Source organism: Ambystoma mexicanum, chromosome 14 (assembly GCF_040938575.1).
Source record: "Ambystoma mexicanum isolate Mex_15411 chromosome 14, UKY_AmexF1_1, whole genome shotgun sequence".
Taxonomy (NCBI): domain Eukaryota; kingdom Metazoa; phylum Chordata; class Amphibia; order Caudata; family Ambystomatidae; genus Ambystoma; species Ambystoma mexicanum.
Window position 1 is genome coordinate 479,374,062 of NC_090940.1, and position 13,305 is coordinate 479,387,366.

Below are 13,305 nucleotides of genomic sequence, written 5' to 3' on the forward strand. Positions count from 1 at the left end.
GTTTCCAAAAACAGTTCAATAATCACAGAGATGTCACCCCCTTCTTTTGCTCTTTGGAGTGGGATATCTTATATGCTGTAAAATTAATAAAGTTTAACAGCGAAACTCATCAATCTATCCAAGCTAAAACTAGAGAAATCATTCAGTCAATTTGTATTGGGAAACATATTATATTAAGGTCTATGCACCCCAGCGCAGTATCCCCTCACAAGTCCTTTAATCACTGAGGTTGCACTGAATTAACTCTTCCAATTCCTTATGATACATGGATTTTGTGATAAAATATGTGCTCCTGGGATTTAAAAAAAACTCTGCAACTGAAATTGCTTGTGTCCCAAAAAAATGTGTTTACCATTTTTCAACTGCCCTTTAAATCCTAAAACTATACCAGATCAATGCCTTTTTATTAAGAACATATGCAGGCAGGTTTTCACAGCTGTAGATAGGAGGGCCCCCAGCCATCATTTTCAGATGTCCCTCTCCTCCCCCCTGCACAAGGTGTAAGAATGGCCCGAAGAATGGTGGTGGGGAAGATGGAGGCTCCCCTGTGGAACTTCCTTACATACAGCCAATGTTTGGTCAGCCCTGGATCATTTGGGCTTTTTTAACAGGACTTCAGTGAAGGACACAGAGTGCTTATAAATCAAGTGGCTGAAGTCAGGCCTGGTAAGATGTTTTAATTACACCAGCAGCGTGTTTAAAACTCCAATTAAGTCATTAACTATCAGGTGGCTGATTTGAAAAAACCCTAGCCAAGTGCAAAGTCTGATGGTAAGGCTTGATTAAAGTGAGCTCAGAGTTCCCATGAGGAGGAGTTTTGGGCGGGGAGAGGAAGGAATGGGTGGGAATGGCCATAGGCATTAGCATGGCCATAGGCAGTCAATGGGTGGGCTCATGGCCAAAGAATACCTGTAGACCGGGTGTCCCTCATCGTATGCCATTACTCCCCATCTGTACTCTAGTGCAATAGTTTAGGCCTATAGGTGTCACAAGCGACACCTAATAGTCCAAACTAATAACAATAGAACTGGAAGAAGTTCTAGAAGTAGCAAGAATTAGAGAGTGAGGTGGCAGAGAAGCAACAGACCTGGAAGGAGCATAATTGCCACAATACTCAAAAACACAAACTCAACCGACCTCCCCATAAAAAAATGAAAGAATGCATGTCCAGGAAGTCCACACAAAATATTTTGTTCAGATATGGTCTATCATTTTCCCATAAAAACATGTATTCAGCAATAGCGGCCAACTGTGCAATAAATGAGCTCAAATTAATAATTTCCAAACTGTCTGCAGAGGAGGCAGACCTTACAACCCATCACCATGGATAACGGAACAGTCCAGAAGATCCACCAGACAACACATGTGGCCCATGGAGGAAAGATGGCTAAGCACAGAAGCAGGAATGTCCAGTGACAATGACCTGGAGAAAAACTCAAGGCATTGATGCCATAATAGTACAGACAAGACTTTAGCCCTGAATTGGAGATAAAATTAAGGAGACAAACCATGACATTCTTGATCGACACAGGCACCAACCACATTTGACACAATAGGCAATGATCAATACTGCAGGCTGATGAAAAGACGCAGGCTCCCACTGTCAGTTGCTGGCGTTTATATGCTATGATATGATATGGCATTTGTAACGCGCCTATACACAAGTGTTTCAAGGCGCGACGAGGCGGGGGGGGGAACAAGGGGAGACAGACAACGATCCTACTAGGCCAGGTGTCATTCAGATTGCGCAAGTGCAAGGGTAGAGGGGACTGGGAAAAGTGCAAGGGGAAGGGGAGAGGGGGAAAAGTGCTGTACATGGTTAGTAGAATACAAGATAAATAATAGGGCCAGCTGGTGGCAAGTGCAAGGTAAGTGCCGGGAGAAGGGGCTGTAGGATACAGAGACAGTCCCGTAGTGCAGGTAGGCAGCGCAGGGAAGAGTGGCTATGCTAGGGACCGAGATCGGTGAGTGGCCCAGTAGCAGATTCAGTGCAGGTTCAGTGATTTTAGCAGGGGAGAGAGGGAGAGAAAGCAGAGGCAAAGAGGAAGGTTTTGAGGTGCTTCCGGAACCGGAGATGGTTCTCCTCAAGTTTCAGGGAGGCAGGAAGGCTGTTCCAGAGGGAGGCCCCTGCTGCGGAGAGAGAGATCTACCCCCAGCTCGTTGATTGGAGAAGCGGCTGACCCTGAGGTAGTTGGAGGTGGATGAGCGAAGAGCTCGAGAAGGAAGATATTTCGGAAGAGAGAGTTGAAGGTATTTTGGCCCAAGGCCCCAGAAGGCCTTGTGGACAATGCAGAGGGTTTTGAACTTAATCCTCGCAGCCACTGGGAGCCAGTGTAGTGATTTCAGTCCTGGAGAGATACTGTCCCTGGGCTTGAGGCCAAGGACAAGTCTCGCAGTCCTGTTCAGGATGAGTTGCAAAGGGCAGAGAGTAGAGGCAGGAAGATTTAGTCCAGCTTCGAGGGAACCAGGGCTCTGGAGACAGTGAGCTTCTGGGGGAAGGAGAGAAAAGGAAGGATACCTCTGAGGAGGTGTAGCTGGTAGTGTGACTTCTTAGAGACGTCGGATATGTGAGGAGAGAAAGAGTGTGGAGTCGAAGATGACCCCAAGGTTTTTTGCCTTGCAGGTAGGCGCAGGAAGAGGGCCAAGGGAGGCCGGCCAGAGAGCTGCAGGGAAGGAGGGATGGGTGTGCCGATAAGTAGAATCTCAGTCTTACTGGCATTAAGGCAGAGGTCGTTGGCGGCACACCATTCCTGGATAGCAGAGAGACAGTCAGAGATGAGGGAAGGGGAAGAGGAGGCCGAGGGTAGCCTGAAGATGAGCTGGGTATCATCCGCGTAGCACTGACATTTGGGACAGAGAGCGGCGATGCGGTGAGCAAGAAGAGCCAGATACTGGTTGAACAGCCAGGGGGAGAGGTTAGATCCCTGGGGGACACCACAGGTAGAGAAAAAGATGTCAGAGAGGAAGGAACCCAGTTGGACCTGGGAGGGTTCATTGGAGAGTAAGGAGGTCAGCCACGCCGGAGCCTGACCAGTGATACCCAGGTTATCACGGAGACGGTTGAGCAGGATGGTGTGGTTGACAGTGTCAAAGGAAGAAGAGAGGTCGAGCAAAATGAGAACACAAGGGGTGTTAGAGTCAAGGTTAGAGAGCAGGTCCTCACGGATGTTCAGGAGAGCAGTTTCCGTGCTTCTGGCAGCTCTGAAGCCTGACTGATGGTCATGAAGACTACCAACAGATTCAGCATGGAGATTAAGCTGGAGATGGCCAGTTCCTCCAGGAGCTTTCCCAGGAAGGGAGTGATAGAGATTGGGCGGGAGGGGTCGGAAGAGGGTTTCTTAAGAAGGGGGTGCACAAGGGAGTGCTTGAGGGGGGATGGGAAGACTCCAGAGGCGAAGGAGTGATTGCAGAGGTCCGCCAGGGCAGGGGCCAGGGAGTCAATGTGGTCCTTGATAGTTTTGGAGGAACAGAGGTGGACCTGTTTTGACGAGACTTTCATAGATCGCACTTGTCTCGAAACCTTGTCAGCAGAAAAAAGGGGAAAGGCAGAGAAGGAGGGAGGAGGGGTGACTGCAGAAGGGCCAGAGGGAGAGCAGGGAATAGAGGGGGGAGGTGATAGGAGGAGAGTGAGGACAGGATGTCCTGAGTTTTTGAAATGAAGTGAGAGGCCAGTGCCGTGCAGAGGGCCTGGGAGGGGACAGGAGAGGTGGAGACTGCAGCAGGGTTGGCCAGCTCCTTGCAGATTTTAAAGAGTTCGGCCGAATTGTTAGATGCCGCAGAGATGCGGGCTTGGATAAGGGCTCTCTTCTTAGTGAGAACGGAGAGCCGGTATTGCCTTTGGAGCAGGCGGCAGGCCAGTTTGTCAGAGGATGAACATGAAGCACGCCATTTCCTCTCTGCCACCCTGCACTTGCGTTTAAGGGTGACGAGATCTGAGCCATACCAGGAGTTACATTTGGCTTTGGACTTCAGGCGGATCCTCATGACAGGGGCAAGGATATCAAGGGTATCAGATATAGGAGAGTGGAGAGGGCTGTGTCAGGGTGGGAGTCAGCCGAAGGGGGCAAGAAGGTGGTAGCGAAAGCCTTAACTGACACGCGCTTCATGGGTCGGATGACCGTGAAGGTGGGTGGCAGTGATGAGGGTGGCTTTGCCTGTGGGGTAGGGAGGGTGAGGTGGGAGGATAGGAGAAAGTGATCACTCCAGGAGAGAGGAGTGGAGAGAGGGACAGAGAGGGGAAGGTCAGAAGAGATCAGAGCATCAAGAGTGTGCCCTGCAGAATGGGTCGGCCCAGACGGGAGAATAGAGAGTGAGAGAGAGTCGCAGAGGTCGCGAAAGAGTCCAGAGGGAGGACAGGAGGCATCAAGGTGGATACTGAAGTCTCCAAGAAAGATGAGTTGCGAGGTTGAGGACAGGAGTGAGGAGGAGAGGTCAGCCCACTCAGAGAGGAAGGCGGAAATTTGACCAGGTGGCCGATAGATAGTAGGTAGCAGCGTGCAAGGGTTTACTCAGTTTTTGTAAAGCAAAGAAACAGCGACTAGTGGAAAGAAATTGCTAAGTCCACATTTGCTTCAGGATGGCCATCACTCAGTATATAACCCCAACGCCCCCAGCTTTCAGAAAACAAAAGCTGAAGACCCACACTTTCCGCAGCCTCTGTATCTACTGTAACTTAACAGACCTAACCACTATGGAACCCAACGTTTAAGCACACATACATTTCTTTCTTGCAATCCCTACTCGCTATAAACAGCTCTGTCACCAGCTCACAATAACATTTCCAAGTACTGCCAAACAACGAATGAATGTGAAATAGGAGTCCTCGCTGGAAAGTTTCAGATACCTTTAAAACTAGGAATTACTTTTCACTTCTTCGCTAAGAATAAGCCCACAGGGTAAGTAAGGAATGAGTTAAAATGTCAGGGAAATACTGTTGCATGCAAACATGTTAGTAAGTTCATAACCCATAATGGGCCCTTACTGAAACAAATTCATTTGTAATACCATGGCAATAACGGACAAGGTATCCAATAACAAAAATGTCTTCCATGTTTAGCTGGTTACCAAAGTTCTATTAATACAGTTATCTAGTAATCTGCTTTAATGTAACTTCTGTAATTTCAAAGTGCAAAGAGACACTTACCAGCCGTGCAATGGCTTCTGTGATTACTTGTTTAATATGAATATGATGCAGCTTGTAATGTGCACAAAGTAGTGTTGATACCGTGGTTTTTCCCACAGCGGGTGGCCCAAGGATGCAAATTTTGATTGGCTAAAGTGGAACACAAAAACAAAATTATTAACGCGCCCTTCTTAGCAGATGGTTAAAATCCCATAAAAACATCTTTCAATATATTTGTCACAATAAAACCATTACGATTTTAAGGCAACCTGAGAGCGGCTCTCCCAAAACATTCATACATTGCCATCACAGTGTACCTTCTTCATTCACTTTCGGGTTACGAAAGGCAGTTTTTCTGATTAACCATCTTAATGTTAGCGGCACGCCACAGGTCACCAGGGTGGCCCACACCAGATGCCGTGAGCACCCGGCTGGACAATGTTACTGCAGGCTCGCAGCGACCATGAGAGGGTGCGCGAGGACCCGCTGCTCGTCCCTACTGGCTCGCAGGGAGTCAACAGCATTAGGCTGAGTAGTGTGGGCTCGCTTTGCTTCTCTTACCAGATCCCTACCTAAGTAATAAATCACAGACAACTTATGTGTATGGAAAAGTTGTAGGCCGTAGGCATTTTATTTTCTTACAGTAAATACAACACAACAAAATAAATACACTGCCATACGCTTTTGGGCACCTTTTGTCCAGTCCCGAAGTTGCCCAAGGCTCCTCCTGAGTCCTTGTTATCCCTGGGCCTTTGTTCCTGGGCACATGCCACCTACGACATGTCTTGGACTGTGTACCGAAAGAGTACTCAGCGTTCCCTCTTATGCCTGCTCCTTTTTTTCTTGGACCATGCACCGAAAGAGTACTCTGCGTTCTCACTTCTGCTTGCTCCTTTTTAGACCGTGTACCCAGAGAGTACTCAGCGTACCGGCTCCTGCCTGCACCCCTCTTCTTCCGTTATTCTTGTAGGGTGGGTTGGGTGGCAAACGTTTTTCCTTCCCCTTATCCAGGCACTAAGAGCCTACCCGAGAGAGGTGAGATCTTACCTGGTTTGTGCCGCCTCTCCTTTTCCTGGCTTACTTATACACCCCTGTCCTTTTGTTCCTTCTTGGGGGCGGCCGGGTTACCCCTGACCCCTTGCTGTTATATTTCGCACCTTACCAGGTGCTGTTTCCTGCCCTTTCCTGGGCATTTGTTTCTTGTGGCGCCGTTCGGACGCCCCTCCCTACGCTTTCGCGCCGTTTTCCCCCACCCCGCGCCTAAACTACCAGACCCTCTATCGTCCCGCATTTCATGCGTCCTGGGGGCTGGGTTATCCTCTGCGCTGCTGCAGGCCCGTGCTCTCACAGGCTCCGCCAACTTCCTTTGTGCGGCGGCCGCTGCTCCCCCATGCATGCGGCTGGCGCTGCTTCTAGTCGGGCTGCCTCAGCTGTTTTTTTTTTACCTCTTTTACACCTGTTTCCACCAACACATCTTTTACATGCTTTTCGTACTGCTTACCTGTTTTGTACGTTAGGGCGTTCCTGGTCAGCTTGTCGATGACCCTTTCCTTTCTCCGTTCTTCTCCCACTTCTTTTGAGTCGACCTTGTGGCCAACCGGGCATTCCTTTCTAGTGCCTCCAACGGGACCCATGCCTTCCGCGGCGTGGGCATTCTTTCCTTGTCGCGTCTGGTCTCAGCTCCCTGAATTTCTCCCACTGAAAGCGAGAGATTGCATCAGCCACCACATTTGCTTCCCCAGCAATATGCCTCACCTTTATGCATGTATTCATTTTTAGGCTTTCCAGTGTGATTGCCCTCATTAATTCCAACACTATCATGCATGACGCACTTCCTTTGTTGAACACGTGCACCACCGCCATGTTATCTGACCATACTGCCAACTCCTTGTTTCCTAGCTCTTCCCCCCATGCACATAACGCGACCCATATCGGGAAGAGCTCCAGCAGCGTTATGTTTTTTGTCTATTCCGCCACCTGCCATGTTTTTGGCCACTTGCCTGCACACCATTGTTTCCCCAGTATTGCGCCAAAACCAAGGCCACCTGCTGCATTGGTGAACAACACCCTTTTACCTTCCTCGTTCACCGGTGAGCGCCATATCACCGCCCCATTGAAGTATTTCAGAAATTCTGCCCACACTTCCAGATCTCTCTTGATTCCTCCCCCTAGCCTGACTCTGTGGTGCCCCTTTGTAGCACCTCTCGTTTTCAGTTCAATACTTCTCTGGAACACCCTTCCCTGTGGTATGACTCTTCCTGCGAAGTTCAGCCTCCTGCCAGCGCTTGCAATTCTCTCACTGTCGCTTTGTTTTTCCCTTGTAGTTCCTTTATTGTCTTCAGCAGATCCGTCACCTTGTCCTCCGGGATCCGACACCTTCCTTTGTTTGAGTCAATTTCTATTCCTAGAAATTGGATAATCTGCGTTGGGCCCATCGTTTTCTCCTCCGCCAGAGGAAAACCCCACTCGTTTGTTATTTCCACAAATATATCCAGGGTTGCCCTGCATAGCTCTGAACCTTTTGGCCCAACGAATAAGAAATCGTCCAGGTAATGTACCATCGTGGACTCCCTCATCTCTTCTGTTACTGCCCATTGCAAAAATGAACTTACCCTCTCAAAATATGCGCATGAGATGGCGCACCCCATCGGGAGGCATTTATCGACGAAGTATTCCCCCTCCCAATGCATACATAACCATCTTTGCGATCTGCTGTTGACTGGCAACAGGCGGAAAGCCGATTTAATGTCTGCTTTCGCCATCCCTGACCCTTTTCCCGCTATCCTGACCAGTTCTACTGCCTCCTCGAAGTCTGAATATGATACTGTTGCATCGCTCTGGGTGATGCCGTCGTTCACTCAGGCCCCCAGGGGGTAGGATAGGTGGTGTATCAGCCTGTATTCCCCTTCGTCTTTTTTCGGCACCAGCCCTAGTGGAGAGCATATAAATTCTTCGAATGGTAAGGCCGTAAAGGGGCCCTTCACCCTTCCCAGTTCTACCTCTTTCCTGATCTTACTGGTCACTATATCTCTGTTTTCGGTTGCCGACTTTAGATTCCTAGGAATGTCTTGCGCTCCCTGCCCGGTAAACGGGATGTTAAAACCTTCTCTAATCTGGTCTGCCGTTTCTTGGTCTGGGTGTTTCTGGAGCCACCTTTCCATCCTCTCGATTTTTACCGGCGTGGCCCCCTTCCCGCCCCATTTCTTATTTCCGCGTCTCATCGCTTCTGCCGCTTGGAGCTGCGGCCCTTGTGCACTTGGAGCTGCTGTGGTCCCCCCCTTACATCTCTCGCACTTGTGGCTGAACTTGCACTTCCATCCCCAGCTACAGGAAACCCCTTTTCAAAACTCCTACATTGTCCAGGTTCTGCTCTTGCTGTCCCCCTGCTCCACTGCCCCCACCCTGTGTTGTCGGGGGCAGGCTGCTCTGCCACCCTCTCTGTGACCCATAATTTCTGCTCCGAAAACTCTGGTCTCTATTTCTGTCATAGCTGGATTCGTACTTTCTGCTATTTAATCTATAATCCGCTTTGTAATCATTCTGCCAATACTGCCTTCTCTGCTGTCCCCCTTTTCTACGCTCCTTGGAATCCCATTTTTCCTTTAGCACATTAAATATGTAGAGATTAAAGTTTTCTTCATCCCAACCCATATCCGGAAAGCAGTCCATCTCTTTTCTGAACTTGTGATCATACTCCAGCCATGCGTCACCCCCAAACGCTGCGTGTACCTTCAGCACCCTCTGCTGATACGCTACTAATGCTACCCCATCCTCCGGGAATTTTTGTAATATAATTGTAGACATTATGGTGAAGGCTGACATCCAGTTGTCAAAATTCCTTACTACTGGCCCCTTTTTTAGTAAACTTTTCTCGTCCTCCTTCATGTCCTCTAGGGTCACATTCATCCCCCTCTTTTGACACTCTAACAATGTAAAGGTATCGATCAATTCCTTCCTCCATATTTTTTCCTTTACTTTGTCATTTATGTACCAAGCCATCGCTTTCATTGACCTGCCCCCGGTGGTGTGTCCCCTGCCACTACCCTTGGCCCTGCCGGTGCACCTTGTGGTGCCGGGATTATTGGTGCCCCTTGCGGCACCGGGACTACTGGTGCCCCTTGTGGTGCCGGGACGGGGGTTTCCCTGGGTTCTGCCCCTGGGAAACCCCCGTCCCTCTCCGTTTTTCCCTGCTCACCACTCCTCTCCATTTTACCCAAGCCCTTAGATGATCCCTTTCGTCATCACTGCTTGCTTCAGTTGAGGAACTCCCCTGCTGCTCCTCCCTGGATCCCTTCCCCCTTCTGCTCTTCTTGCCATTGGTTCTGGACGACTTACCCGAAAACGTGATGCAATTTAACATTTTTACGATTTTATTCCCCACATTATTATTCACAGTACCTTTGTTTTTATCTTTTTTCTTTCTCTTGGTCGGTGCCTCTGTCTGTTCCTCTGATCTCTTCGACTCCGCTCTTCCCCTTTTCTGTCCTTGCGGTACCTCGTCTTCTCCTTCGCTGCTGCTGTGCTCTATGAACAGCAGAGGTGACGTTGCCTTCGCCTTTTCTTCTTTCTGCATCATCTCCAGCACCCATTGTGCCCCATATTCCTTCTCTGCCTTCCTCGACCATTCTGAAAATTCTTGGGCCCTTTTTGCTCTTCCTTCCGCCATCCTTCTCGTCTGAATCCTGTCAGCCACGCTTCTCGTTTGACCATGGCGAATGTGCTTTGTTCGTTCGCAGCTGGTACTTCTGGGTCGCTCCTGCTCCGGCACCATTGGGTGACGCGTAGCCACTGCATTTAGCACGAAATCAGAGAGGTAGAAAATGTGTGAGCCCGCAAGAGCAAACGTTTTCCTTCCCCTTATCCAGGCACTAAGAGCCTACCCGAGAGAGGTGAGCTCTTACCTGGTTTGTGCCGCCTCTCCTTTTCCTGGCTTACTTATACACCCCCGGCCTTTTGTTCCTTCTTGGGGGCGGCCGGGTTACCCCCCTGACTCCTTGCTGTTCTATTTCGCACCTTCCCAGGTGCTGTTTCCTGCCCTTTCCTGGGCTTTTGTTTCTTGTGGCGCCGTTCGGACGCCCGTCCCTACGCTTTCGCGCCGTTTTCCCCCACCCCGCGCCTAAACTCCCAGACCCTCTATCGTCCCGCATTTCATGCGGCCCGAGGCCTGGGTCATCCTCTGCGCTGCTGCAGGCCCGTGCTCTCACAGGCTCCGCCAACTTCCTTTGTGCGGCGGCCGCTGCTCCCCCATGCATGCAGCTGGCGCTGCTTCTAGTCGGGCTGCCTCAGCTGTTCTTCCTTTTTTCGGTGGCCCCCCGGCACTTCGATCTCACCCGCGGGCACCAGGTGGCCCGTGCAAACACAGCACAGAGCCCTGGCCCACCCGTAGCGGCCGACGCGGCTTTCCTCACACGCGGACGACGCCGCTTCTCGGATTGACCCACGGGCTTCCAGCAGCCTGCACGCTTTCGCATGCGGGGCCCAGACCGCCCTCGTCGCCAATGTTAGCGGCCCGCCACAGGTCACCAGGGCAGGCCGAACCAGATTCCGGGAGCACCCGGTTGGATAAGGTTACTACGGGCTTGCAGCGACCATGAGGCAGGGGGCACACCCTGCAGAATCCGGAACACTGGGTGCTCGTACCGTGGCTGGGGGCACCCAGCAGAATGCAGCCTCGGCTCGGGGGCACCCATCCCGGGGCTGCTACAGTAGGCTGTGGTCACACGGCAGACAAGGACCAAAGAATGACACAGACACGAGTTGCCAGCGTAGCCCCTTTTATCGAGGAGTGTCATGACGTGGTCATGACATTCTTTCTTAAAGGGGCAACAGGCCCACAGTTAAACAGGCCACACACCACACTTACCTCTCTGTCAAGTTTGTCATTGGTTTTGATGAATCTTTGTTGTGCAAACCACAAATTTGTCAAAACCATTGTTACAAAAAAAAAAAAGAGAGGGAGACAGGGTTCTGAACAGAGACCAGCAATGCCACGGAATGAAATGGCCAAACTCAATGAAATGTCTTTTCCCAAACTCTTCACCCTGAACTACAAATGAGGAGCTCCCTAACAAGATCTGCTCCAATCAGCAGCTTTGCAAGTCAGCGGGGTGTACCATTTACCAGCTGCATAGTGATTTGCCTTTTGGGCTATTTTACGTACAATTGGGCTAGTTTGGGGCTACTTTCGGCGACAAACTTTTTTTTCTGTTCTTCACGAGCTTTGCGCATGCCTGGGCTTTATAGGACCGTGCAGACTGACCCGAAGAGTAATACTAACGCAGTGCTGCTGCATAACTAATGTAAAACAGCAGACTTCAATTTTGACACGAAAACTCAGCCCTGTAACATTAATTTAATTTATCGGGGTATATATACACCAAACACAAGGGCAAGGTCCTGTGTCTGAGTGCAGCAGGGGCACAACAAAACCTACATTTCGGTGGGGCAGGGGGCTAACTGATGATGGGAAGGGGCTCACTTCAGAAACTGGGTGGGGCAAATTTGGATGCTCCGCCCGCTCTGGGTTGCCTGACGTGGTGGGGCCCAAGTATCAAATGGTAGCATCCCAGCATTACACATAAGCGCACACACACAATTACACATTCACTCACTCATTTAACCATCCCATTCACCACACACTCTCATTTACATGTGGACCCATCCCCCAATATATCATACACCCATTCACACATACATGATATAAACGCTCCTTGCACACATGCATACTGTAATAAATCAACTTTCGGGGCAGTGGTCCAGGGATGAATATCGGTTTCTAAACCATCAATCAACCCCACACCTATAGTACACCCGAAGGGATCCGAACAGATTGGAATACAAGTGAATTATAAGACCTCCTTGTCCAGTTTTGGTAACATGGACGGAACGGCAGGCTTATCTGCACAAAGTCGTGGATCGTTGGTTAGTTGCAACACAGTAAAAATACAATTATTACCCAATGATAAAAGGGACTGTCCAGTCAAGATTGTATACAAATATCTACTTTATTATTATTACAACAGTCAGTTCCAGCAAACTACAAAATACGATCCACCCTGTAAAGGAACACAGAGGACAGACAGTTTCACAAGGGAAAGAGATGCACTCTGGATACTGACAGGAGGGTAGTTGGTAAAGTAATAAGTCTAATAAGGGCAATTCCTGTTTGGACATGTTAAGACCAGGAGGATCCAGGGTCCGACCCATGCATGCACCAACATGTGTTTACACCCTCTGTCCTCACAGGCCATCCACACCCTCTCTGGTCCCCCCGTGTTGTTCCCTTGTGGGCCCCCCCCCTTCCCACAGACAGGAGTCTGTCCTGATACCTTCTGGTTTCACCATCACTTTCTTGCTGAATTTTACTTTTATGGACTTCATTGATTCATGGTGCGTCACCCTTTATCAACTCTCCTGCTGGACTTCCTTTGCAACTTGTACTCAAGGTGGCCCTGAATAATGCTGTTCCCATCTTCATCTTGTATCCTGGCATGCAACATTATGGGCCTCATTACGAGTTTGGAGGCAGCCATGGTGCAACCGGGCTCCATTACCGGGTTCTTTCAATGAGGAATAACCGGGTCATTCCAACATTGGAGGACCCGGTAATTTTTCCTTGAAGGAACTATTCCCCATTCCCATTTGAGCCCCCATAGGGCTCAATGGGAATGGGGAGGGAGGTCATAACGGGCACATTACAAATGTCCCGTTATTACCTCCCTCTTCCCCTCGCGGGACCGGGAAAAGACGTTTGGTTTTACCAGACGTCTGGTCCGGGTCCCGCAAAGGGAACCTCGTAATCGGCGCTCACGTAATGAAGGGTGCCGGTCCCGTACCGGCACCCTTCATTACGTGAGTGCCAGGGTCGTAATGAGGCCTTATGTGTTACTACTGACTTCTGCAATTGTATTCGTTCTCCCCTCTTGCTTCTCCACTCTTTTTTACATTTTTGTAAAGTTATTTTTATTTGCATTTCTTAGACATTAAACATTGGGACATCCAACATCGCCCCTTGTCCCTTCCCTCCATTCCCCGCCCTCTTCCACACCGGCAATATTTTTTTACAGTGCATTGATATTCCCTCAGAGTTCATCTAGTCTTATGTTAACATGTCCAATATTCTTATTTTGTGTGGGCACCACTGTAGCATATATTCACTTTGTAAATATTCTAGCGCCAACACC

The 13,305-nt window shown here is 49.7% G+C and overlaps 1 protein-coding gene across 1 annotated transcript in view; it reads right to left on the reverse strand.

Annotated features, from left to right (window-relative positions):
- Positions 1 to 13,305, reverse strand: part of AK7 (adenylate kinase 7) — a 1,456,966-nt gene that overhangs the window by 666,563 nt on the left and 777,098 nt on the right. The window contains exon 11 of the mRNA XM_069637722.1: positions 5,144 to 5,272. Coding sequence (XP_069493823.1) covers positions 5,144 to 5,272 — 129 coding nt within the window. The remainder of the gene's footprint in view (positions 1 to 5,143; positions 5,273 to 13,305) is intronic.